We start from the raw sequence: 27,396 nt of genomic DNA, 5'->3' as shown, positions 1-27,396 counted from the left end.
AAAGGGATGACAAAGCTATAGTATCGTATGTCCAAATAAGTCATAGTATAGTATGTCGAAAAAAGTGATGAAAAAGCAATAGTATAGTATTTTGAAAAAAGTCACAGTATAGTATGTTACAAAAGGGACGACAAAGCCATAGTATAGTATGTCCAAAAAAGACAAAAAAGGGATGAAAAAGCCATAGTATTATCTCCAAATAAGTCATAGTATAGTATGTCGTAAAAAGACATATTATAGTATGTTAAAAAAGGGATGAAAAAGCCATAGTATAGTATGTTAAAAAAGTGATGAAAAAGCCATAGTATAGTGTGTCGAAAAAAGTCATAGTATGGTATGTTACAAAAGGGATGACAAAGCCATAGTATAGTATGTCCAAAAAAGACATAGAAAAGGGATGAAAAAGCCATAGTATAGTATGTTAAAAAACTGATGAAAAACCCAGAGTATAGTATGTCCAAAAAATGGATGAAAAAGCCATAGTATAGTATCTCCAAATAAGTCATAGTATAGTATGTCGTAAAAAGCCATAGTATAGTATGTCCAAAAAAAGTCATAGTATAGTATGTCCAAAAAAGTGATGAAAAAGCCATAGTATAGTGTGTCGAAAGAAGTCATAGTATAGCATGTCGAAAAAAGGGATGAAAAAGCCATAATATAGTATGTCGAAAAAAGCCATAGTATAGTATTTTAAAAAAGTGATGAAAAAGCCATAGTATAGTATGTCCAAAAAAGTGATGAAAAAGCCGTGTCGAAAAAAGTCATAGTATAGCATGTCGAAAAAAGGGATGAAAAAGAAATAATATAGCATGTCGAAAAAAGCCATAGTATAGTATGTCAAATAAAGTCACAGTATAGTATGTCAAAGAAAGGGATGAAAAAGCCATAGTATAGTATGTCTAAAAAAGTCATATTATAGTATGTCCAAAAGTGATAAAAAGCCATAGTATAGTGTGTTGAAAAAAGCCATAGTATAAGTATGTCCAAAAAAGTCATAGTATAGTATGTCCAAAAAAGTGATAAAAAAAGTCATAGTATAGTATGTCCAAAAAAGTGATAAAAAAAGCCATAGTATAGTATGTCCAAAAAAGTGATAAAAAAACATAGTATAGTGTGTCAAAAAACGTCATAGTATAGTATGTTACAAAAGGATGAAAAAGTCATAGTATAGTATGTACAAAAAAGTGATAAAAAGACATAGTATAGTATGTCCAAAAAAGTGATAAAAAGACATAGTATAGTATGTCAAAAAAAGGGATGAAAAAGCAATAGTATAGTGTCGAAAAAAGTCATAGTACAGTATGTTACAAAAGGGATGAAAAAGCCATGGTATAGTATGTCCAAATAAGTCATAGTATAGTATGTCGAAAAACGCCATAGTATAGTACGTCCAAAAAAGTGATAAAAAGCCATAGTATAGTATGTTAAAAAAAGTGATGAAAAACCCAGAGTATAGTATGTCCAAAAAATGGATGAAAAAGCCATAGTATAGTATGTCCAAAAAAGTGATAAAAAGGTATAGTATCGTATGTCCAAAAAAGTCATAGTATAGTATGTCGAAAAAAGTGATAAAAAGACATAGTATAGTGTGTCGAAAAAAGTTATAGTATAGCATGTCGAAAAAAGGCATGAAGAAGCCAGAGTATATTATGTCGAAAAAAGTCATAGTATAGTATGTCCAAAAAAGTGATAAAAAGACATAGTATAGTATGTCCAAAAAAGTCATGGTAAAGTATGTTACAAAAGGGATGACAAAGCTATAGTATCGTATGTCCAAATAAGTCATAGTATAGTATGTCGAAAAAAGTGATGAAAAAGCAATAGTATAGTATTTTGAAAAAAGTCACAGTATAGTATGTTACAAAAGGGACGACAAAGCCATAGTATAGTATGTCCAAAAAAGACAAAAAAGGGATGAAAAAGCCATAGTATTATCTCCAAATAAGTCATAGTATAGTATGTCGTAAAAAGACATATTATAGTATGTTAAAAAAGGGATGAAAAAGCCATAGTATAGTATGTTAAAAAAGTGATGAAAAAGCCATAGTATAGTGTGTCGAAAAAAGTCATAGTATGGTATGTTACAAAAGGGATGACAAAGCCATAGTATAGTATGTCCAAAAAAGACATAAAAAAGGAATGAAAAAGCCATAGTATAGTATGTTAAAAAACTGATGAAAAACCCAGAGTATAGTATGTCCAAAAAATGGATGAAAAAGCCATAGTATAGTATCTCCAAATAAGTCATAGTATAGTATGTCGTAAAAAGCCATAGTATAGTATGTCCAAAAAAAGTCATAGTATAGTATGTCCAAAAAAGTGATGAAAAAGCCATAGTATAGTGTGTCGAAAGAAGTCATAGTATAGCATGTCGAAAAAAGGGATGAAAAAGCCATAATATAGTATGTCGAAAAAAGCCATAGTATAGTATTTTAAAAAAGTGATGAAAAAGCCATAGTATAGTATGTCCAAAAAAGTGATGAAAAAGCCGTGTCAAAAAAAGTCATAGTATAGCGTTTCAAAAAAAGGGATGAAAAAGAAATAATATAGCATGTCGAAAAAAGCCATAGTATAGTATGTCAAATTAAGTCACAGTATAGTATGTCAAAGAAAGGGATGAAAAAGCCATAGTATAGTATGTCTAAAAAAGTCATATTATAGTATGTCCAAAAGTGATAAAAAGCCATAGTATAGTGTGTTGAAAAAAGTCATAGTATAGTATGTCCAAAAAAGTGATAAAAAAAGCCATAGTATAGTATGTCCAAAAAAGTGATAAAAAAACATAGTATAGTGTGTCAAAAAACATCATAGTATAGTATGTTACAAAAGGATGAAAAAGTCATAGTATAGTATGTACAAAAAAGTGATAAAAAGACATAGTATAGTATGTCCAAAAAAGTGATAAAAAGACATAGTATAGTGTGTCGAAAAAAGTTATAGTATAGTATGTCAAAAAAAGGGATGAAAAAGCAATAGTATAGTGTGTCGAAAAAAGTCATAGTACAGTATGTTACAAAAGGGATGAAAAAGCCATGGTATAGTATGTCCAAATAAGTCATAGTATAGTATGTCGAAAAACGCCATAGTATAGTACGTCCAAAAAAGTGATAAAAAGCCATAGTATAGTATGTTAAAAAAAGTGATGAAAAACCCAGAGTATAGTATGTCCAAAAAATGGATGAAAAAGCCATAGTATAGTATGTCGAAAAAAGTCATAGTATAGTATGTCCAAAAAAGTGATAAAAAGACATAGTATAGTGTGTCGAAAAAAGTCATAGTATAGCATGTCGAAAAAAGGGATGAAAAAGCCAAAGTATAGCATGTCGAAAAAAACCATTGTATAAGTATGTCCAAGAAAGTGGTAAAAAAGCCATAGTATAGTATGTCAAAAAAGACATAGTATAGTATGTCAAAAAAGGCATATAGTTTGTTGAAAAAAGGGATGAAAAAGCCATAGTATAGTATGTTGAAAAAAGTCATAGTATAGTATGTTAACAAAGTGATGAAAAAGCCAGAATATAGTATGTCGAAAAAAGTCATAGTATAGTATGTTAAAAAAGTGATGAAAAAGCCATAGTATAGTATGTCGAAAAAATGGATGAAAAAGCCATAGTATAATATTTCGAAAAAGACATAGTATAGTATGTCAAAAAAGGCATATAGTTTGTTGAAAAAAGGGATGAAAAAGCCAGAATATAGTATGTCGAAAAAAGTCATAGTACAGTATGTTACAAAAGGGATGAAAAAGCCATGGTATAGTATGTCCAAATAAGTCATAGTATAGTATGTCGAAAAACGCCATAGTATAGTACGTCCAAAAAAGTGATAAAAAGCCATAGTATAGTATGTTAAAAAAAGTGATGAAAAACCCAGAGTATAGTATGTCCAAAAAATGGATGAAAAAGCCATAGTATAGTATGTCGAAAAAAGTCATAGTATAGTATGTCCAAAAAAGTGATAAAAAGACATAGTATAGTGTGTCGAAAAAAGTCATAGTATAAGTATGTCCAAGAAAGTGGTAAAAAAGCCATAGTATAGTATGTCAAAAAAGACATAGTATAGTATGTCAAAAAAGGCATATAGTTTGTTGAAAAAAGGGATGAAAAAGCCATAGTATAGTATGTTGAAAAAAGTCATAGTATAGTATGTTAACAAAGTGATGAAAAAGCCAGAATATAGTATGTCGAAAAAAAGTCATAGTATAGTATGTTAACAAAGTGATGAAAAAGCCATAGTATTGTGTGTCGAAAAAAGTCATAGTGTAGCATTTCCAAAAAAGGGATGAAAAAGCCATAGTATAGTATGTCGAAAAAAGTCATAGTATAGTATTTTAAAAAAGTGATGAAAAAGCCATAGTATAGCATGTCGAAAAAGGGATGAAAAAGCCATAATATAGTATGTCGAAAAAAGCCATAGTATAGTATGTCCAAGAAAGTGGTAAAAAAGCCATAGTATAGTATGTCAAATAAAGTCACAGTATAGTATGTCGAAGAAAGGGATGAAAAAGCCATAGTATAGTATGTCTAAAAAAGTCATATTATAGTACGTCCAAAAGTGATAAAAAGCCATGGTATAGTGTGTCGAAAAAAGCCATAGTATAAGTATGTCCAAAAAAGTCATAGTATTGTGTGTCGAAAAAAGTCATAGTGTAGCATTTCGAAAAAAGGGATGAAAAAGCCATAGCATAGTATGTCAAAAAAGCCATAGTATTGTGTGTCGAAAAAAGTCATAGTGTAGCATTTCGAAAAAAGGGATGAAAAAGCCACAGTATATTATGTCGAAAAAAGTCATAGTATAGTATGTCCAAAAAAGTCATGGTATAGTATGTTACAAAAGGGATGACAAAGCTATAGTATCGTATGTCCAAAAAAGTCATAGTATAGTATGTCGAAAAAAGTCATAGTATAGTATGTCGAAAAAAGTCATAGTATAGTATGTCGAAAAAAGTCATAGTATAGTATGTCCAAAAAAGTCATGGTATAGGATGTTACAAAAGGGATGACAAAGCTATAATATCGTATGTCCAAATAAGCCACAGTATAGTATGTCGAAAAAAGGGATGAAAAAGCCATACTATAGTATGTCAAAAAAGTCATAGTATAGCATGTCGAAAAAATGGATGAAAAAGCCACAGTATATTATGTCGAAAAGTCATAGTATAGTATGTCCAAAAAAGTGATAAAAAGACATAGTATAGTATGTCAAAAAAAGTCATAGTATAGCATGTCGAAAAAATGGATGAAAAAGCCACAGTATAGTATGTCAAAAAAAGTCATAGTATAGTATGTCCAAAAAAGTCATGGTATAGTATGTTACAAAAGGGATGACAAAGCTATAGTATCGTATGTCCAAATAAGTCATCGTATAGTATGTAGAAAAAAGTGATGAAAAAGTAATAGTATAGTATTTTGAAAAAAGTCATAGTATAGTATGTTACAAAAGGGACGACAAAGCCATAGCATAGTATGTCCAGAAAAGACATAAAAAAGGGATGAAAAAGCCATAGTATAGTATCTCCAAATAAGTCATAGTATAGTATGTCGTAAAAAGCCATATTATAGTATGTTAAAAAAGTGATGAAAAAGCCATAGTATAGTATATTGAAAAAAGCCATAGTATAGCATGTCAAAAAAATGGATGAAAAAGCCATAGTATAGTATGTCGAAAAAAGTCATAGTATAGTATGTCCAAAAAAGTGATAAAAAGACATAGTATAGTGTGTCCAAAAAAGTCATAGTATAGCATGTCGAAAAAATTGATGAAAAAGCCACAGTATAGTATGTCGAAAAAAGTCATAGTATATAGTATGTCCAAAAAAGTTATGGTATAGGATGTTACAAAAGGGATGACAAAGCTATAGTATCGTATGTCCAAATAAGTCATTGTATAGTATGTCGAAAAAAGGGATGAAAAAGCCATAGTATAGTATGTCGAAAAAAGTGATAAAAAAGCAATAGTATAGTATTTTCAAAAAAGTCATAGTATATTATGTTACAAAAGGGACGACAAAGCCATAGTATAGTACGTCCAAAAAAGACATAAAAAAGGGATGAAAAAGCCATAGTATAGTATCTCCAAATAAGTCATAGTCGTAAAAAGCCATATTATAGTATGTTAAAAAAGTGATGAAAAAGCCATAGTATAGTATGTCGAAAAAAAGTCATAGTATATATAGTATGTCCAAAAAAGGGATGAAAAAGCCGTAGTATAGTATGTTAAAAAAGGGATGAAAAAGTCATAGTATAGTATGTTAAAAAAAGGATGAAAAAGCCATAGTATAGTATGTTAAAAAAGGGATGAAAAAGCCATAGTATAGTATGTTAAAAAAGGGATGAAAAAGTCAAATTATAGTATGTCGAAAAAAAGTCATAGTATAGTATGTTAAAAAAGTGATGAAAAAGCCATAGTATAGTATGTCGAAAAAAGTCATAGTATAGCATGTCAAAAAAGTGATGAAAAAGCAATAGTATAGTATTTTGAATAAAGTCATAGTATAGTAGGTTACAAAAGGGATGACAAAGCCATAGTATAGTATGTCTAAAAAAGTCATATTATAGTATGTCCAAAAGTGATAAAAAGCCATAGTATAGTGTGTCGAAAAAAGCCATAGTATAAGTATGTCCAAAAAAGTCATAGTATAGTATGTCCAAAAAAGTGATAAAAAAAGCCATAGTATAGTGTGTCAAAAAAGTCATAGTATAGTATGTTAAAAAAGTGATGAAAAAGCCATAGTATAGTATGTCCAAAAAAGTCATAGTATAGCATGTCAAAAAAGGGATGAAAAAGCCATAGTATAGTATGTTAAAAAAGTGATGAAAAAGCCATAGTATAGTATGTCGAAAAAAGTCATAGTATAGCATGTCAAAAAAGTGATGAAAAAGCAATAGTATAGTATTTTGAATAAAGTCATAGTATAGTAGGTTACAAAAGGGACGACAAAGCCATAGCATAGTATGTCCAAAAAAGACATAAAAAAGGGATGAAAAAGCCATAGTATAGTATCTCCAAATAAGTCATAATATAGTATGTCAAAAAAAGCCATAGTATAGTATGTTAAAAAGTGATGAAAAAGTCATAGTATAGTATGTCCAAGAAAGTGGTAAAAAAGCCATAGTATAGTATGTCAAATAAAGTCACAGTATAGTATGTCGAAGAAAGGGATGAAAAAGCCATAGTATAGTATGTCTAAAAAAGTCATATTATAGTATGTCCAAAAGTGATAAAAAGCCATAGTATAGTGTGTCGAAAAAAGCCATAGTATAAGTATGTCCAAAAAAGTCATAGTATAGTATGTCCAAAAAAGTGATGATAAAGCCAAAGTATAGTGTGTCGAAAGAAGTCATAGTATAGCATGTCGAAAAAAGGGATGAAAAAGCCATAATATAGTATGTCGAAAAAAGCCATAGTATAGTATGTCCAAAAAATTGATGAAAAAGTCATAGTATAGTATGTCGAAGAAAGGGATGAAAAAGCCATAGTATAGTTTGTCTAAAAAAGTCATATTATAGTATGTCCAAAAGTGATAAAAAGCCATAGTATAGTGTGTCGAAAAAAGCCATAATATAGGTATGTCTAAAAAAGTCATAGTATAGTATGTCCAAAAAAGTGATAAAAAAGCCATAGTATAGTATGTCAAAACAGCCTTAGTATAGTATGTCAAAAAAGTCATAGTATAGTATGTCAAAAAAGGCATATAGTATGTTAAAAAAGTGATGAAAAAGCCATAGTATAGTATGTCGAAAAAAGTCATAGTATAGTATGTCAAAAAAGTCATAGTATAGTATGTCAAAAAAGGCATATAGTATGTTAAAAAAGTGATGAAAAAGCCATAGTATAGTGTGTCGAAAAAAGTCATAGTATAGCATGTCGAAGAAAGGGATGAAAAAGCCATAGTATAGTATGTCGAAAAAAGTCATAGTATAGCATGTCCAAAAAAGACATAAAAAGGGATGAAAAAGCCATAGTATAGTATGTCCAAATAAGTTATAGTATAGTGTGTCGAAAAAAGTCATAGCATAGCATGTCCAAAAAAGGGATGAAAAAGCCATTAGTATAGTATGTCCAAATAAGTCATAGTATAGCATGTCCAAAAAAGACATAAAAAGGGATGAAAAAGCCATAGTATAGTATGTCCAAATAAGTTATAGTATAGTATGTCCAAAAAAGCCATAGTATAGTATTTCCAAAAAAGTGATAAAAAGCCATAGTATAGTATGTCGAAAAAAGCCATAGTATAGTATGTTAAAAAAAAGTGATGAAAAAAGTCATAGTACAATATGTCGAAAAAAGGGATGAAAAAGCCATAGTATAGTGTGTCAAAAAAAGTCATAGTATAGTATGTCGAAAAAAGTCATAGTATAGTATGTCCAAAAAAGTGATAAAAAAGCCATAGTATGTCAAAAAAAGTCATAGTATAATCCGTCAAAAAAAGCCATATAGTATGTCGAAAAAAGGGATGAAAAAGCCATAGTATAGTATGTCGAAAAAAGCCATAGTATAGTATGTTAAAAAAGTGATGAAAAAGTCATAGTATAGTATGTCCAAGAAAGTGGTAAAAAAAACCATAGCATAGTATGTCAAAAAATGTCATAGTATAGTATGTCAAAAATGTCATAGTATAGTATGTCGAAAAAAGGGATGAAAAAGCCATAGTATAGTATCTCTAAAAAAGTCATATTATAGTATGTCTAAAAAAGTCATATTATAGTATGTCCAAAAGTGATAAAAAGCCATAGTATCGTGTGTCGAAAAAAGCCATAGTATAGTATGTCGAAAAAAGGGTTGAAAAAGCCATAGTATAGTATGTTGAAAAAAGGGATGAAAAAGCCATAGTATAGTATGTTAAAAAAGTGATGAAAAAGCTATAGTATAGTATGTCGAAAAAAGTCAAGGTACAATATGTCGAAAAAAGACATAGTATATATGTTAAAAAAGTGTTGAAAAAGCCATAGTATAGTGTGTCGAAAAAAGCCATAATATAGGTATGTCTAAAAAAGTCATAGTATAGTATGTCCAAAAAAGTGATAAAAAAGCCATAGTATAGTATGTCAAAACAGCCTTAGTATAGTATGTCAAAAAAGTCATAGTATAGTATGTCAAAAAAGGCATATAGTATGTTAAAAAAGTGATGAAAAAGCCATAGTATAGTATGTCGAAAAAAGTCATAGTATAGTATGTCAAAAAAGTCATAGTATAGTATGTCAAAAAAGGCATATAGTATGTTAAAAAAGTGATGAAAAAGCCATAGTATAGTGTGTCGAAAAAAGTCATAGTATAGCATGTCGAAGAAAGGGATGAAAAAGCCATAGTATAGTATGTCGAAAAAAGTCATAGTATAGCATGTCCAAAAAAGACATAAAAAGGGATGAAAAAGCCATAGTATAGTATGTCCAAATAAGTTATAGTATAGTGTGTCGAAAAAAGTCATAGCATAGCATGTCCAAAAAAGGGATGAAAAAGCCATTAGTATAGTATGTCCAAATAAGTCATAGTATAGCATGTCCAAAAAAGACATAAAAAGGGATGAAAAAGCCATAGTATAGTATGTCCAAATAAGTTATAGTATAGTATGTCCAAAAAAGCCATAGTATAGTATTTCCAAAAAAGTGATAAAAAGCCATAGTATAGTATGTCGAAAAAAGCCATAGTATAGTATGTTAAAAAAAAGTGATGAAAAAAGTCATAGTACAATATGTCGAAAAAAGGGATGAAAAAGCCATAGTATAGTGTGTCGAAAAAAGTCATAGTATAGTATGTCCAAAAAAGTGATAAAAAAGCCATAGTATGTCAAAAAAAGTCATAGTATAGTCCGTCAAAAAAAGCCATATAGTATGTCGAAAAAAGGGATGAAAAAGCCATAGTATAGTATGTCAAAAAAAGCCATAGTATAGTATGTTAAAAAAGTGATGAAAAAGTCATAGTATAGTATGTCCAAGAAAGTGGTAAAAAAAACCATAGCATAGTATGTCAAAAAATGTCATAGTATAGTATGTCAAAAATGTCATAGTATAGTATGTCGAAAAAAGGGATGAAAAAGCCATAGTATAGTATCTCTAAAAAAGTCATATTATAGTATGTCTAAAAAAGTCATATTATAGTATGTCCAAAAGTGATAAAAAGCCATAGTATCGTGTGTCGAAAAAAGCCATAGTATAGTATGTCGAAAAAAGGGATGAAAAAGCCATAGTATAGTATGTTAAAAAAGTGATGAAAAAGCTATAGTATAGTATGTCGAAAAAAGTCATAGTATAGTATGTTAAAAAAGTGATGAAAAAGCTATAGTATAGTATGTCGAAAAAAGTCAAGGTACAATATGTCGAAAAAAGACATAGTATATATGTTAAAAAAGTGTTGAAAAAACCATAGTATAGTATGTCCAAAAAAGTCATAGTATAGTATGTTAAAAAAAAGTGATGAAAAAAGTCATAGTACAATATGTCGAAAAAAGGGATGAAAAAGCCATAGTATAGTGTGTCAAAAAAAGTCATAGTATAGTATGTCGAAAAAAGTCATAGTATAGTATGTCCAAAAAAGTGATAAAAAAGCCATAGTATGTCAAAAAAAGTCATAGTATAATCCGTCAAAAAAAGCCATATAGTATGTCGAAAAAAGGGATGAAAAAGCCATAGTATAGTATGTCGAAAAAAGCCATAGTATAGTATGTTAAAAAAGTGATGAAAAAGTCATAGTATAGTATGTCCAAGAAAGTGGTAAAAAAAACCATAGCATAGTATGTCAAAAAATGTCATAGTATAGTATGTCAAAAATGTCATAGTATAGTATGTCGAAAAAAGGGATGAAAAAGCCATAGTATAGTATCTCTAAAAAAGTCATATTATAGTATGTCTAAAAAAGTCATATTATAGTATGTCCAAAAGTGATAAAAAGCCATAGTATCGTGTGTCGAAAAAAGCCATAGTATAGTATGTCGAAAAAAGGGTTGAAAAAGCCATAGTATAGTATGTTGAAAAAAGGGATGAAAAAGCCATAGTATAGTATGTTAAAAAAGTGATGAAAAAGCTATAGTATAGTATGTCGAAAAAAGTCATAGTATAGTATGTTAAAAAAGTGATGAAAAAGGTCATAGTACAATATGTCGAAAAAAGGGATGAAAAAGCCATAGTATAGTGTGTCAAAAAAAGTCATAGTATAGTATGTCGAAAAAAGTCATAGTATAGTATGTCCAAAAAAGTGATAAAAAAGCCATAGTATGTCAAAAAAAGTCATAGTATAGTCCGTCAAAAAAAGCCATATAGTATGTCGAAAAAAGGGATGAAAAAGCCATAGTATAGTATGTCAAAAAAAGCCATAGTATAGTATGTTAAAAAAGTGATGAAAAAGTCATAGTATAGTATGTCCAAGAAAGTGGTAAAAAAAACCATAGCATAGTATGTCAAAAAATGTCATAGTATAGTATGTCAAAAATGTCATAGTATAGTATGTCGAAAAAAGGGATGAAAAAGCCATAGTATAGTATCTCTAAAAAAGTCATATTATAGTATGTCCAAAAGTGATAAAAAGCCATAGTATCGTGTGTCGAAAAAAGCCATAGTATAGTATGTCGAAAAAAGGGATGAAAAAGCCATAGTATAGTATGTTGAAAAAAGGGATGAAAAAGCCATAGTATAGTATGTTAAAAAAGTGATGAAAAAGCTATAGTATAGTATGTCGAAAAAAGTCAAGGTACAATATGTCGAAAAAAGACATAGTATATATGTTAAAAAAGTGTTGAAAAAACCATAGTATAGTATGTCCAAAAAAGTCATAGTATAGTATGTTAAAAAAAGGGATGAAAAAGCCATAGTATATTATGTCCAAAAAAGTGATAAAAAAGTCATAGTATAGTATGTCGAAAAAAGTGATAAAAAAGTCATAGTATAGTATTTTCTTGGAAGAAAATGTAATCTCCACACAAAAAGTCAAAGTCATGCAATACACGCTACATTATAAGCACAGAAAGAGACTATAAGAAACACTGAACTTAAACAGTGGCAAAAACTGTAAAAGATCTAAATCACTAATTACTTAAGGTTTTGTGAATAGTTCAACGTTTGAATGACATCGTTAGATGAAATTATGTGGGAGGAGTAGCATTTCAAAGAGGAAGAAGCCTGAAGAGGATTTGAATATTGCCCCATTGACCTCAATGTAAAACATTTATTGAAAGAAAAGCTTTATTTAAAATAAATATATAAATAGCAGAAAAAATAGTAAAAATAGTAAAAAATAGTTGAATTGTAGCCATCATCTAGAGGAGCTTAACATTTTGATATTTTAATGTTTTTTTTGTAGCTGAACGTACGCAGAAGTTAGAGGCGACCAAGGAAAGTGCTGCTTAATCAGCATTCACACAATAAAAACATTGGCTGTCTTGTTGCAGCTGTTTGCAGCTGTGTCATCACCAGGGGCGGAGCCAGACGTAAATCTTCTGGGCTCAGCCCAAACGTGGGGGCCTCGGTGCATGCTCCATTTACGGCAGTCATAGGCACTTAATATTTAAGCCATTTTTAATTTTTTTTATTTAACCTTTATTTAACCAGGTAGGCTGTTGAGAACAGATTCTCATTTGCAACCAAGAATAAAGCATAAGCGTGCAAGACAACATACAGTTTTACATTCAATACAGTACAAAAATACAGAATACAATAGGCTACATAAAATACAGATTAAGTAGGCATTACAAAGACGGCGCAAAGTGAGGTATAAGTAAGTCGATGGATATGCGAAAGTGATATGGTAATAACAATATAAATGAATAGACCGTCTATATAGATGCTGAAATGTAGTAAAGAGTCAAAATACAGTTAGTGCAAAGTGTGGTTTAGTTAGTGATGTAGATCAGTAATAACACAATATACATGAATAGACAGTATACATTAATTTCATAATAGACTGCCTAAAAATGTGTACATCATTTGGGAAAAACATGATAGTTGCCGATGAAAAGAATCATCCTGTAGAGCCGACATCCTGTTTTTTATCTAACTGTTCTCCAGCTGTCTTCATCATTCTGAAACCAGAAGACAACAAATGTTGAGGATGACTATTTTTCACTTCTGCCACCTGAAAACAGCATTACTGAAACATATTTTAAGTTAAGTTCCCAGAATGAATGCCGATATTTCCCCAGTAATAGAACTTTTGCCTCATTGATTTGCCGGTCCAGGCAGAGAAAATGAGGTTAAATGAGTTATTTTAAAACCCAAAAAGATTTGGGGCAACCCCCAAAGCCAACCCTTTCCCACCCCCCACACTCGCTCCGCCCTTGGTCATCATGTCAACAAACAGCTTCCATGTCGTCGTGTGAACAGTTGGGATTGAGCGGTGGGAGGGCAGGTATTGACTGTCTGTTATGTAACTGATGGTGTTTCCAACCGGTCCAATAACACTAGAGACAGATCAGCTGTATGTATGATGGACATAGACTGCCTACAAATCCTCTGCCATGGGCTCTTTTGTGTACTGTAATGACTACATTACTACTGATGCCAAGAGTCCCGGCCAAGCGTGTCTAAATATGTTGTGAAGGAGACTTTTTGCGTCAATAGCAAACGCCAAAGGCGCCGGGTCAAGCATCGCTTTTTGCCGCGATGGGAGTGAGACTGTGTTGTCATGCTGTATTGAAGAAGACTTGAAACTAGCGATTGAGCTTGAGATCGACCATAATGTCATTATGAAAATGTTCACTGAGGTAATAAATCAAGTAAGAAGTAGGGTCATTTTCTCATAGACTTCTATAGACACAGAATTCCTTTAGCAAACAGTGGAGTCGCCTCCTGCTGGAAATTGGATAGCATTCATGTTTAAAGGAGCTTCACTTTTCAGGCCGGGAAGCTTCGTCGATTCTTTTTACAGTCTATGCTTGAAGTCATTCATATTGTTTTTGTTCCAGTTGTCGAGGTGTGAGCGATGCCGCTGCCAGGCCAACAGAGAGGTGTACTGCAGCATTTCGGACTGCCCCGCCCCTCACTGTGTCAACCCCACCTACGAACCCAACCACTGCTGCCCCATCTGTAAGACTGGTAAGACTCAGTCATTGCTGGGTGGCCACCAAGTGCTCTCTCTGTGGCAGTTAAACACTCAGCTCCATGAGTATCTCTAAAACTAATTCCAGGATGTCTCTTAAATGTGCTGTGGATATTCATGATCCACAGAGGGCAACTAATGTGTGTCGACTTTGCACACAACATGTCTCATGGTCTGACTGGGAGATTGCCAAAAAATGAGCCACGCTGTTGCACTGGGTGACATGTTTCTTCATTACCATGAACACGGTTAGTGATCACGTCATCAAACAAACTAGTTTGAATGGATAAATCAAAGAAACTGACAACCATGAGAACATTTTTTGTTGCATTCTATGAAGAATATCAAAAAACAAAGTGCAGTATCGGTATTTTTTTTATATAGTTTATATAAGTTTTTTTGGTGTAAAATAATCTACCTAAACAGACATAAAATGAAGGCATTACAACGTGTAACTATATGTTATGGAGTTCACTAGCCAGCTTGAATACTTTAAACCCCTTTTTTTCTCTCACCTTCACTATTTCAGTTATTGCTCTCCAACTTTCTAAGTGGCATAGCCAAACAACTTCGGTTTATGAATTATAGCTTCCAACATGTAGTCCTAGTTTACCCTCCAAACACAGTGGTAGCAATCTAATTTCCCAGTCACGACCCATTCATCTGGCAACAGCTTCAGCCATTTGTGCCAGTCATCCACTCCCCTTTGAGCTGGATCATAACCACATGTGCTGTCATATACACACACACACACACACACACACACACACACACACACACACACACACACACACACACACACACACACACACAAACAAGTGCGTGGCACTATCTTTGTGGGGACCCGTCATTGACATAATGCATTCCCTAGCCCCTTACCCTAACCTTAACCATCACAACTAAATGCCTAACCTTAACCCTTACCCTCACCCTAACCATAACCTTATTCTAACCCTAATCCTAAAACCAAGTCTTAACCCTCAAACAGCCCTTTAAAGTTGTGGGGTCCAGCTGTCCGGACCCCACAAGTATACTGTATTCCTGGTTTTTGGACCCCACAAATATAGTTAAACAAGAACACTCACACACACACACACACACACACACACACACACACACACACACACACACACACACAAACAACATATGGTCACAACAGGGCAACTGCAGTTAACGGTAAGTTAGCTAACTATAAGACAGTGACGGAAACACAGGAGGAAAAGTGCAAAGGAAAGAAGTTAGCCCCAAAATGATAAATCTATTGGACAGAACCATCAACTAAGAACTACCATAAACCATTCAAATGTGTGGCACATTTGGGCTGCACACACGCACACACAGAGCTCACAAAGCCATCGCTCGTTATGTCATACATGCTTTCACAGCCCCTGGCATTAAAGTCCCTCTGTTTGTAACATTGCTGGGTTCTGTGTTTGTGGGTCAGACAGGAATAGCAGCAGGGATAATAATAACTCTGGTATTATGTGTTGCTTTTTGTAGGATAAAAAATGAAAAGCCCAAGTGTTAATACACTGATTCTGACCCCAAGACCATGCTATCTGCTTCCCAGTTCCCCTTGCCTTACTTTTCGCTGCTCCTCGGCTGGACAGAGAGGTTTGTGGACAGATGGTTTGGTTTGTTGCGTCACTGTTTTCGCTGCTGCTGCCAAGTTCTCTAACCGTCAGCTTTTGCTTTACCGAACGCTGCCAAATAAAGGAACCCCCCCCCTCCATCTGAGACCGAGGGATGCAAATGATGCTCAAAGGCACCCTGTTTACACGTTTGCTTGCATGATATTTGGTTTGTCCAGCCTAAACAACATATGACTGCTTTACTGAAAATAAAAAAAAATATCATATTATATATTACACGCACACACAGGGAAAGAAATAGCATCTGCAGGAAGGATTCTTTCAGGGACCGTTTATTCATTTGACCTTACATAAAAGTCAGTTCCTGTAGCTTTTCCTGTGTTGCTCGTACAATATTCATATCATGCCCACCTCTATTAATATCATGGACACGTTGATTAGGCTATTTCATAATGAGCTTACCGCAATTGAAGAAAGACTTTGTGCTGCATCAGACAAGCAGTTGTTGTTGATAGAGGGAGACACTTTATGTCCTCATAGGCTGTGGTTCAGAGTCTTATTTAAAGGTTCTGTACTTGACATTCAGAGCATTATTAATAGAGCAGCAAACAAATATTTGCTCTGTAAAGATATAGTGGAGTAATGGCATTCTGAGCAGAGAATGAAGTCGCACTCCCTCTGTGTGTGTATAATCCAAGCTTCTCTGGTCTGCTTTGATAGCCGGTGAAGAAGAGGTACAATGACAAAACAATCAAATGTGGTTGTGAAATGTATTTTTAAGCTACATTTTTTTTTTTTTTTTTTTTTACAATATGCGGTATTTTCCTAAATAAACAATGTATAGACGGATACAAAGGTAATCCCTCTTATGACCCACTGCTGTGGAAGTGTGTGGTGGTGTTTGTATCTGCAGAGACCCTGCCCTCTGCCTGGATTCACTCTTTTCTTCTGATTTTTCTGTGTGCGGGACGTTTATGGGTGCCAGCAAAGAGCCTTTGGGCCCCACGTGGGTGTGTAACCCCCAGCCAATAAGAGTGTGCAGGGTCAGCAGCACAGGTTTGCGTTTGTTTGTGCTTTAGAATGTCTCGGTTATGGTCTCTATAGCTAAACAAAAATTGACTTTACGAAATAGTAAGACAACGCAAGGAAGCTCTTTAAAATGAATCAGGAAACCAGACTTTCTAGCATGTAATCATTAATAATACCAAAAACAGGTAGTAGTACTACTTTCCCTACTTAGCCTGAGCAAAAACAAGAAAAAATGTTTCCCCTGTACTGTCTTTCCTGTGACCATAGGTCCCAACTGCTTTGCTGGGAACAGGGTGATCCCGGCGGGGGAACGTGTGAACGTCGACGAGCGGTCGGTATGCTACTGCACCTATCGGGATGGGACGTGGCACACCCATCCCCACGCCACCTGTGAGCAGCGGCCCGAGCCCAGCCCAACACCCAGCGCCCGCACCGAGCCCCCCGGGGACAAGGAGTCCAGGAAAAGGTCCTTTCTTCCCAGACTGGCTGTGATACCATGAAGTGGAGTGTTCAACAAAAGTCTCATGGAGACAGAGCCACTCTGCACTGACAGATCAACTCTATCTTTCCCTTTCAATATCAGGACAGCTAAACTGGGCTCCAATATAGCATCACCCAACCTACACATTGATACTGCAATACTTTCAATAGTGGGCCATAGGCTCATCATCATTGTGTTACCTCCTTTAGTGATAGATAGTGACTTAAAGGCACGGTTGTTAATGTTGAAAAGCTAGCAACACGAGCACGAGCGTCGCTGCTTCACAGCAGAGCGGAGAAACAAAACGCCATTTTACTTCATATCTCGGCAGCGAGGCAGTGATTGGTGGGCGTTTTTACAGGATCACAGCAGCTACAGATGACAGATCTTTTTCGCTCCTTTTGTTCAGAGCCCATAAGTTATTTATTGCTGTCAGTGTGTAAAGACCATTTTAAACCATGTATAAAAAAAGAGTATATTGGAAATAGTTACCAACCCTGCCCTTAACAGACATTTATTTAACCCTCCTTTTGTCTTCAGGTCAAATTTGACCCATTTTCAAGAAATGTCTATATCAGAAATTTGGGTTTCTTTCAACCAAATTGCCAAAAATAAACATGGATGGTTCCATTTTTAACGCTCTTCTCAAGTAAAATGAAGGATCAGTACACTACTTTCATTGAATTTGGGGTGTTTTATTCAATTTTATAGCATATTTCTGCTTTAAAACTCAAAAATTAGGTTTAGTGTCCATGAATTCCAAGAATAAGTGTAAAACTTATTGTATGAGTTGGTAGTAGTGGGAAAAAAGCGTCAAAAGTAAAAGTGACAAAAATGTTGAAAAAAACGTGGAAAAAAATGTTGAAAAAAGCAACAAAAGCATTGAAAAAATGTGACAATAAGCGGAAAAAAACTTCAACAAAAAGTGCTGGAAGCCTAGGGGAAATTTGTTTTGAAAAAAGTGTCAAAATTTCTTTAGCCGGGAGGACAACGCAAGGGTTAAATAAACTGTCCTAGCAGATTTTACCAGCTAACGTTAGCTAGCTAACCAAACTAGCATTGATGTCAACGCTCCAGCTGCCTTTTTAATGTTTACAGCTGTTTTGTTTCCATTACTTAAAGGACAATTCTGGCGCAAAATGAACCTAGGGGTTAATAACAGATGTGTACCCACTCGATCGCTCTCTGGGACATGTTTTCATGCTAATCAAATGTGTTTGTAGCTTGCCGCTGATTAGCTTACAACGCTAGTATTCGGGGCACAGGGAAAGTAAAAACAAATCGCTTATTATACCACTAAAAAGGCTCAAAATATCACCACACTTCAACGGTAGCATAATGAGGGTCCCTAAATGTTAACCGAAGCATTGAGAACATTGTAAGTGTCAGGCAGTGTATTAAAAAGATAGTTTAGAAAGTAGCTCCCAAGACGGCAGCTGCCTGTACATGAGAACGCAACTGTCTTTATAATCTATCTTTTTAATAAACTGTCTGTACACTTACAAAGTTCTCAATGCTTCGGTTAACCTCATTATGCTACCGTTGAAGTGTGGTGATATTTTGAGCCTTTTAAGTGGTATAATGAGCGATTTGTATTTACTTTCCCTGTGCCCCGAATACTAGCGTTGTAAGCTAATCAGCGGTCCGCACTAGCTTGTTTCAAGCTACAAACACATTCGATTAGCATGAAACATGTCCAAGAGAGCGATCGAGTGGGTACACATCTGTTATTAACCCCTAGGTTCGTTTTGTGCCGGAATTGTCCTTTAATTAATTTCTCAATTGATCCACTCCTGTACAATGGTCAATCTACAATCTATCTACCTGACACTCTGATTAAAAACTCCCATCATTCCACTGGGGAGTATGGAGGGAGTCATGGAGTGCCAGGGTGTGTGAGAAGATATACAGTACAATAGCGTGACAGAGGGGAAGTGTTGGGTGTCGGTGGTAGCCTGCTGGTTTCCTTCTGTATGAGCAGAGCGGGGCCAGAGATGTCCAAGTAGTCCACACACACACACACACACACACACACACACACACACACACACACACACACACACACACACACACACACACACACACACACACACTCACAGTGCTGAGAATGACTGTGTAAGCAGAAAAATGGATGATTCATACACATAACCTTGAGTAACATATGGTATACTTGATGTTAAGAGTAGGCTACATGCCAGTCGGCATTCGTCAATCATATTCCTGTTAGTGTAAGTTTGTGATGATATGGACTCGCGTGTCAAAGTGCTAATTGCCAGGGCGTGTATAGATAACCATAAATCCCTCTGTTTAAACATCTCTGTGCATTTTCTGTCCTATCCTTGTGTTTTAGAGCAGAAAAGAGTTTCAAGAGTTTCTTTGCAACTTTTGAACGTGTTTTCAAAAATGAAAATGTCAACATGTATCCAACATATTAGCAAATATTAACCAGAAAAAAAAACATTGATGATAGACTTACTGGCCTATAGGTAAGGAATTCACTAAGTTAACTTTATATTTAATTTTATAGAATATGTAGTAGCGGGTCCCTGCTCCATCTCTCTCTCTCAGATAAGGGGTCCATGGGTTAAAAAATGTTGAAGACCCCTGTTCTGTTCTATGGTGGAGACTTGTCCTGTGTATTGCTGATTAGAGAACTGTCAGCCAGTTTAAATCAAATGCTCTACAGCAGTGTTTCTCAAATGGAGATACTTTGGAGTACTGCAGGCGGTAGGTGAGATTTTTTGCTAATTTGAAAAAATGTCATGAGTCCTAAAATAATTATACTATTAAAAGTGAATGAATTTAGTGATGATTCTAAACATTTGAGATAGCATTCAAGTATTTTTTTTCAGTTACAAGGCTGATGGATGGTGCAGCACTGTAATGTACTTCTTTATATGTAATTCCTACCGAAACTGTTTCGTGCTGGGCTGAAAAAAATATTGTAAAGGGGGTTCATTATTGAAAAAATGTTTAAGAACCACTGCTCTCAAGGACAGTATTTAACGGTTTATAACTTTCCCCAGTGGTTGTCTTACTGTAGTCAGAATGTTTTTCTTTTTCTTATGTTGTCATGTATCTCATCTGTAAGTAGCAAGCTACTATGTAAGAATTGTAAATTATCTATAAACTGAAGGTTGTAAAATAAAGCTTTCAGGCTTCTTCTTCTCTTCTTGTTTGGTTACACCACCCAATGGTAGGTCTGAGGAAGTGCATTAACAAGATGCAACAATACCCTGTATAAAAGAACGCATTTGGAGATGTATTCATATACCAAATAGGAAAACTGGACCAGCTGTAGAGAAAGTGAGTTCATGGCTGACTGGAAGTGTGCACATATGATTTTTTTTTTTGGTAGAATACATGACATGTAACTGTATGTGTGGCAACCAACAGTCTGGACATAGAACAAGAATCTAGGGCTGCCACCTCTTAGTCGATTAGTCGACTAATCGGTCGTTTTGGTCTTAGTCGACTAAGATTTCTTTAGTTGTCATTTTTTATGCTTATTCATGCTTAATTACTCATCAAGAAACTTATGAGCACATTTCTGGTAAGCACAAGATTTAAAGTGGTGCTTTCGCAGGATTAATTGTGGAGAAAGTCAGTTTTACAGATGGTTCATTAACTACATTTATATTGTGCTTTTCTAGTCTTAACCACCTCTCAAAGAGCACAGCTCCGTCGATTACATCAACTAATCAACAAAATCATATAAGTGTTTGTCGACTAAGAATTTCTTTAGTCCAGGACAGCCCTACAAGAATCACAGTACATATTAGCAATACATTAATCTAACAAGGCTCACATGCTTCATTTAGATTTATTTTTAACATAACCTCAAGCCATATTTCCGTAGCTGTTAAAGTGAGTTAATACATTTTTAAGAATAGTGCAACATTAAAACCTGTATTAAGTGCAACTGTTGCGCTTTACCATCGTTAATCCCAACAAGGATAATATGCTTGCAGAAGGTAATTTGCCCAAATATCCATTATCTTACTGGAATTAAAACCATTCCATCCATACAGAACAGTAGCTCACATTTCATAATTTTAACTACATTCCCTTTTAAAATACCATTTCCTCTACATAAATGGTAAATTAAAACACCAAGACATGAGGCTGGATTACCAACAGTTTTTATTGAAAACAAACAAAGGAGCAGGCTGCAGCTCAGGCTATGCTGCCAGCGTTGGAGGCAATCCTGGGCCAAAGGTCAGCACACTCTTTAGCCACTGGGCCTGTGATGGCTGAACCTGCAGACACAAGGGAAAGCAGAGTTACTTGGTTACAACACGACATGCTACATTTAAATACATACAGGAAATAGGCGGACAACTGACTGCTGCAATTGAAACCATTAACATAACGTAAAGGAAAACAAAACTATTTAAAATGTGGCTAGGTAAGTTGACAAACTTCAAATAGTGTTAACTTCATTAATGAATGCATTAAATGTTCTTTTTTGGGAGACAGCCACATATCTGTAGTAGACCTTTAACAAACAGTTGTCTTGGTGAATCAGCTAAAAAAAGCAACACTACATTAAAAAAAAAAAAAAAAGAAATCTGAGCATCACACATCATAGACTTCAGTTGTACTGAGCAGATTAAAGGTGTCTCATCACTGATTGAGATCAGTCAGCCACAGTGTGAGGCTGCCATCTCACCCACAGTGATGAGGTCAATATTCCCTTATACGACAACTCACCCAGCCACTGAGCAGACAAAGCAAGTGCTTTTTTTAAGGGGAAATACCTTCCTACTGACCTACCTGCTGTATCACCACTATGACAAACACAAGTATAAATACAAATGTCCTAAATAAACGCTGATGCAACTTTGTAAAACTAAACTTTGGATAAACTTTGAATCTTAATCAACACACCTACAGCACTGCTGGATTCAACAGTTTAGCAAGAACTGAGCTACAGAGGGGGGTAAGAATCAAGAACTACCACAACATTTCTCTGTCCAACATGACAGAACCCGAAAGCACCATCTAAAATGCCTCAAGACAAATATATCTAGCTACTCTTAATTCTGAGCTTGAGGGCATTACACAAATACATAAGCTAATAATCAAATCTATTCTCTCATGTGTAAATGACCTTGCAGTCCAGACACTGTACAGAGAGCATGACGAACCAAAACATGTGGATGTGTAGCATCCAAACAAACCCACCTTTCATTTCTCCTTTGTTGTTTACTATGACACCTGCGTTGTCTTCAAAGTAGAGAAACACACCATCTTTTCGCCGATACGACTTCCGCTGCCGTATCACCACCGCAGGATGCACTGTGGACAGAGGGAGTGTGGTTAATTTAAGCTAATGCAAAGCCACGGAACACAACCCCGTGTTAATCATTCTGACTTGGCTGGAAAACAGAGACACGGTCAGTGAAACAGAGAGACTGGCAGTAGAAACCATTTCACTTTAATTTAATCCAGATTATACTGTTGTAACATCCATAATCACTATTAACCCAACTAATGCAATGTGTTGCAGTACGAGTTATTCAGTGTTCTGCACATAAAGCTATAAATGAGAGCCTGCGCTTCCAAGTCTTCCTCACTCTGCTCATATGGAGTTAAAAACCAACGCAGAGACCTAAATGTCAAGACATTTCTGTAATGTGTTGACACTGCAGCTGCTACTTTCTCTCCAATGCCATATCATGTTAATGTTTCCATCGGTGAAACTCATGTTACATTGAAGATTACGCTTGTTGTAAGACAAACACCTGGAAAACTACTGTACTTCATTAGAACCAACTGACTCAACAGGAGAATTCACCACCTTTTATGTAGATGTCTAGTTAGTGTTGATGGTAAATGTAGTCACTTGAAGCAATAATTCCTTTGGTATTGATTTTTTTTTACCATTAGATACGATTCCAGACATTCAGTCCAATAGCCCTTCTCCCTGTAGCAGCCAGTTCTATGAATAACATTCAGACCAAGTGCATAGACAGACAAAAAAAATCCATCACACCAGCGTTGTTAAACCCAGTTTGCAAGAATTCGCTGGATTAAATTTACACTGGATTATATTTATTTTCGGCTCATTAGGCGAGAAAGAAAGGAGACTCTTCAGCAACTTCTGATTCTAGCGTTCGTGGTTGAACTTTATGACTTTAGGCCCCATCACGTAGACTTCAGTTGTACTGAGCAGATTAAAGGTGTCTCATCACTGATTGAGATCAGTCAGCCACAGTGTGAGGCTGCCATCTCACCCACAGTGATGAGGTCAATATTCCCTTATACGACAACTCACCCAGCCACTGAGCAGACAAAGCAAGTGCTTTTTTAAGGGGAAATACCTTCCTACTGACCTACCTGCTGTATCACCACTATGACAAACACAAGTATAAATGCAAATGTCCTGATGGTGAAATAAACGCTGATGCAACTTTGTGAAACAAAAAATTGGAATCTTAATCGATTAACACTAACATCTACAAAGAAAATCTGTACCGTTTGAGTCAACATTTCAGCAAGAACTTTGCTTGTTGGCTGTTGCCGTCATTGTCCACGCTAGTTTATCACTGATCCGTTCTAACTAAATATTCTCTGGTCGCTGCAGTTCATGGCGATGCGCTGCTGCAGAATGAATATAGGGGAAACAATGGAGATTTGGCGTTATTTTTGGCATTACATTTTTTTTTCTGGCCTGGCAGAGGCTCTTTTTGGCTTGGCAGTCCACCAGGCTTGTACAATTGGGGAAACGCTGCATTTATAATACGATATACATTTGAACAGTAATTTCAGCAGTGTTATATTTGACGTTCCAGATTTTGTTTCAACAGCCCTAAGGCTGCGTGAGAACTCCGCTTTCTCAGACAATATAGCACACGCACCGAGGAATTTATTACTTCAATTGACTACATTGACCATCAACACTGATTGGACATCCACATAAAAGGTGGTCAATTTTCCCTTTAACTCTACCCTGTTCAAGGATCATTAAGGAGTAACTGAACTGTTTTTCCAGCCATAAATCAATGTATATGGGTTATTTAATAGTGTTATGTGGCTCAAAGGTCCAAATCTTGGCATAGTGCAAAATATTTGAATTCTACAGTGTTATAAATATGCATAGAGACTGCCCTCTACTGGTTAAAACCCAGCTATTGCAATTTCATTTTCCCCATTACCTGATCTGGTGGCAGGTGACCTATGGAGGCAGCTTTTGTCACCACATACAGGTGTAAAAATGTTACGTCCTTTGTGCATTCCAAACCCAGTTTCCAATGCAGTGCTATTCACTGTACGTAACATGCACCCAAACAAACACCTCAGTGGTTGATATGAGTTAAACCCAATACTACAGTAACTTCCACACAGACTAGTTCCACTTACCCTTCTTCCTGAGTTCTGGCTTGCCTTTCTTGACTGTGGCCATGACCATGTCACCCACTCCCGCAGCAGGCAGACGGTTAAGACGCCCCTTGATGCCCTTCACAGAGATGATGTACAGGTTCTTGGCACCTGAAGGATGGAGGGAGAACAAACATGAAAAGGGGAAAGATGGGAGAAGGGGAAATGAAGAAACTGGGACAAAGTTTCTACAGAACATAGTATCGATGCCTGTTAGAAATGGCAGGGGCATACAGCACTTTAGTTTGTCTCATCACTGATTGAGATCAGTCAGCCACAGTGTGAGGCTGCCATCTCACCCACAGTGATGAGGTCAATATTCCCTTCTACGACAACTCACCCAGCCACTGAGCAGACACAGCAAGTGCTTTTTTAAAGGGGGAGAACACCAAACAAAGATTGGCCAAAAATACATATCTTACTAGCAATGTTGCTAGGTGTACATCCTGCGTCCCGCATTAAAATCAGGAAGGACGCAGTAAACTTAAAATTCAACATTGACCCGACCATGGGGACTTTCGTTTTGGAAATTCTCCAAATTGATGCAATACAAGGATTTTGTTTTCTGCCACACACATTCTAAGCATAAAGTAATTTCCCTCAAAATTTAGTGTGATTTCTTACATATTGTACAAAACGGGACACAGGTAACGCATGTTATACTTCCTGAGAAAATACATAGAAAACTTATTCACAGTCTTACAGTCCAACAAATTCAATAAAGTCAACTGCTTGCTAATGTACCAGCTCTCATAGAGCTGGTCTAACCACCACATAATGTATAACACACCACATGTACAGCTTTATCTTCAGTGATTACAGGGGCAGTAACTTTAAGCCATCTCTGCTGGTTGACTGACAACTTGTGGCTCCAGCTACATATCACCTGCACAATATCAAAGTTGAATAGTTGAGCCAGAGCAAAAATTAATAATCAGTTGAGGCATGCATACCTGTGTTGTCTGCGCAGTTGATGACCGCTCCCACTGGGAGACCCAGTGAGATGCGGAACTTGGCTCCAGATGAACCACCACGTCCTGTAAGAACACAGCAACAATTGAAATAATCAGTTTACGCTTGTACCATCTTTGAAAGTCAAAGAACTGGCGATTTTACGTTCGAGAGAAATGGAAATAATGTTGGTAAACACATTTAAGTACCACCTCTACATTACCCAGTTTACGCGATTTTAATCCCTACCTTATTACATTAACATTTAAGTTGTTTTTTCTATTTTTTTTTTTGCATGCTTTTGTCAAGCATGTGATCCAACACCACTTGGTGCCACTTTAGCAGTCAACACCACACTGACAACAAGCCCAAACACCCCAGGATTAACAAGTGCAGCCATTCTAACACATCATGTATGATATAATGTAAGATGTTAACATACCATCGATGCAATGTCAAAACAAATATATCCCCAGAACGTCAACTTTCAGCTAGGAAAAAAAATGAGCTTTTCTCAGCCCATAAAGAAACTGAAAACAAAAAAAATTAAAAATTCACCAAATTTGAATATCCAGCTTCCAGCCTGCGACAATATTGGTAACTTTAGCTAGTGCCATTGCACCAGTTTGCTAGCTAAATCACTAACGCCCAGTAGTAATGCTACAACTTATTAAACTATCACAAGATGTCAGTTTTAAGAACATTTGTTTGTTTAAAGCACTGAGGGTCTTGCAAACATACTTTAAGCAGCCGATATTGGAAGTCATTTGACAGAAATATGCTGTCAGACGACCACAACTTTACATTACTTTAACGTTACCGCTACGGCTAAGTGGAAACAAGTTTAGTTTAGTAAACGACTTACTGACGTTCATTGACCATAGCTTGAGATTTTTGACAAATAAAAACTGACTGCCCCTGCCTAATAACAAATTAATTTGCTTTAACAGTATCTAAAACTTCAAGGGTGCCACTGCTAGCCACGATTCACACTAGCCTGCGAGCACCGGCGCAGCCTAGCTCGCTAGCTAACTCAGCCTAAGCTGGACCGACCAATTTCATATTATTTAGACGATTTGCAGCACATTACTCTACGTTTCAGTTAATTTAATAGTGTGACGTTAGGTTAATTACAATTAAACCACTCTGACATTTGCAACAAATTCACATTTTCTACCTCTAGCTTCACTTGCTTTACGGCTGCACGGCGCTGACAGCGAAACATGGCTTCCGCCAAATAGCCAGAGAAAACGCTATCGTTAAGAAATAGTCAACTGTTTGCATGAATTTAAAACTAATCACGTATATGTGTTGTCTTTCCTACTCTCTAACACACAAACGACATTTTAAGAGCTGGCGGGGAGTAGAAAACAGCAGATGAATGTGGATTTTACAAGATGGGTTTCATACCTCTCTTAGACATGGCTGCAGTAGGGAAAGAGGAAGACGCAGAAAGGAATTGTGGGATATAAAGTTGAGCGGAACTTCATCCGGGTCATGGCGCGGAGACATGCTGTATTCATGGGCTGTCGGAAATTTCTTATTATTGAAATTTCTTGCCGAATCTTATTTTGAATGCATATTTTAAATACATTTATCAGAAATACTGATCACAGTTAACTGTGACATAATGGTATGCATCTCCCTTTGTGTGTTTATATAGTTCTGTAGGCTATTAGTTTTTAAGCAAATGTGTTTGATGATATTTCTTTAATATAATAATATAATATCATAATCATCAAGAGAGTTATCCTTAGGAGCAGGGTTGCACTTGCTAAGAAGTATTATTTCTGTTTAGTAAGGTCTTGACTGACTAATGTCTGCCACTGCAGTGTTTATTTGCTCTTTTTTTTAAATTCCTATTAATGTTAGAACCAGCTCTATTGAACTGGACAAATCTCCCTCTAGGGCAATACATCTAAAGATGGAAATAAA

The 27,396-nt window shown here is 35.4% G+C and overlaps 2 protein-coding genes across 2 annotated transcripts in view; one reads left to right on the top strand and one right to left on the bottom strand.

Annotated features, from left to right (window-relative positions):
- Positions 1-20,293, top strand: part of si:dkey-283b1.7 (von Willebrand factor C domain-containing protein 2-like) — a 29,309-nt gene extending 9,016 nt beyond the window's left edge. Inside the window, exons 2-4 of the mRNA XM_031318431.2 lie at positions 13,892-14,021; positions 16,914-17,177; positions 19,048-20,293. Of these exons, the coding sequence (XP_031174291.2) occupies positions 13,892-14,021; positions 16,914-17,146 (363 nt within the window). The 3' untranslated portion in view covers positions 17,147-17,177; positions 19,048-20,293. The remainder of the gene's footprint in view (positions 1-13,891; positions 14,022-16,913; positions 17,178-19,047) is intronic.
- Positions 20,294-21,252: 959 nt separating this feature from the next.
- On the bottom strand, positions 21,253-26,997 carry rpl23 (ribosomal protein L23). The gene is made up of 5 exons (XM_031318412.2): positions 26,872-26,997; positions 25,464-25,547; positions 24,493-24,621; positions 22,315-22,428; positions 21,253-21,386 (listed from the first exon to the last, which is right to left on the bottom strand). Exons 1-5 carry the CDS (start codon positions 26,882-26,884, stop codon positions 21,304-21,306), a joined length of 423 nt encoding a protein of 140 aa, XP_031174272.1. The 5' UTR covers positions 26,885-26,997; the 3' UTR covers positions 21,253-21,303.
- Positions 26,998-27,396: the final 399 nt, after the last annotated feature.

The sequence above is a fragment of the Sander lucioperca genome, chromosome 2, assembly GCF_008315115.2.
Source record: "Sander lucioperca isolate FBNREF2018 chromosome 2, SLUC_FBN_1.2, whole genome shotgun sequence".
NCBI classification, from domain to species: domain Eukaryota; kingdom Metazoa; phylum Chordata; class Actinopteri; order Perciformes; family Percidae; genus Sander; species Sander lucioperca.
Note: the sequence above shows the minus strand (reverse complement) of the source record. Positions and strands in the feature narration are given on the sequence as shown.

Coding starts and splice junctions, on each gene's coding strand:
- rpl23 (XM_031318412.2), bottom strand. Junction 22,429..24,492: donor GCCAGAACTCAGGAAGAAGG/GTAAGTGGAACT, acceptor CTCTGTCCACAG/TGCATCCTGCGGTGGTGATA. Junction 21,387..22,314: donor CAACAAAGGAGAAATGAAAG/GTGGGTTTGTTT, acceptor TTGTGTCTGCAG/GTTCAGCCATCACAGGCCCA.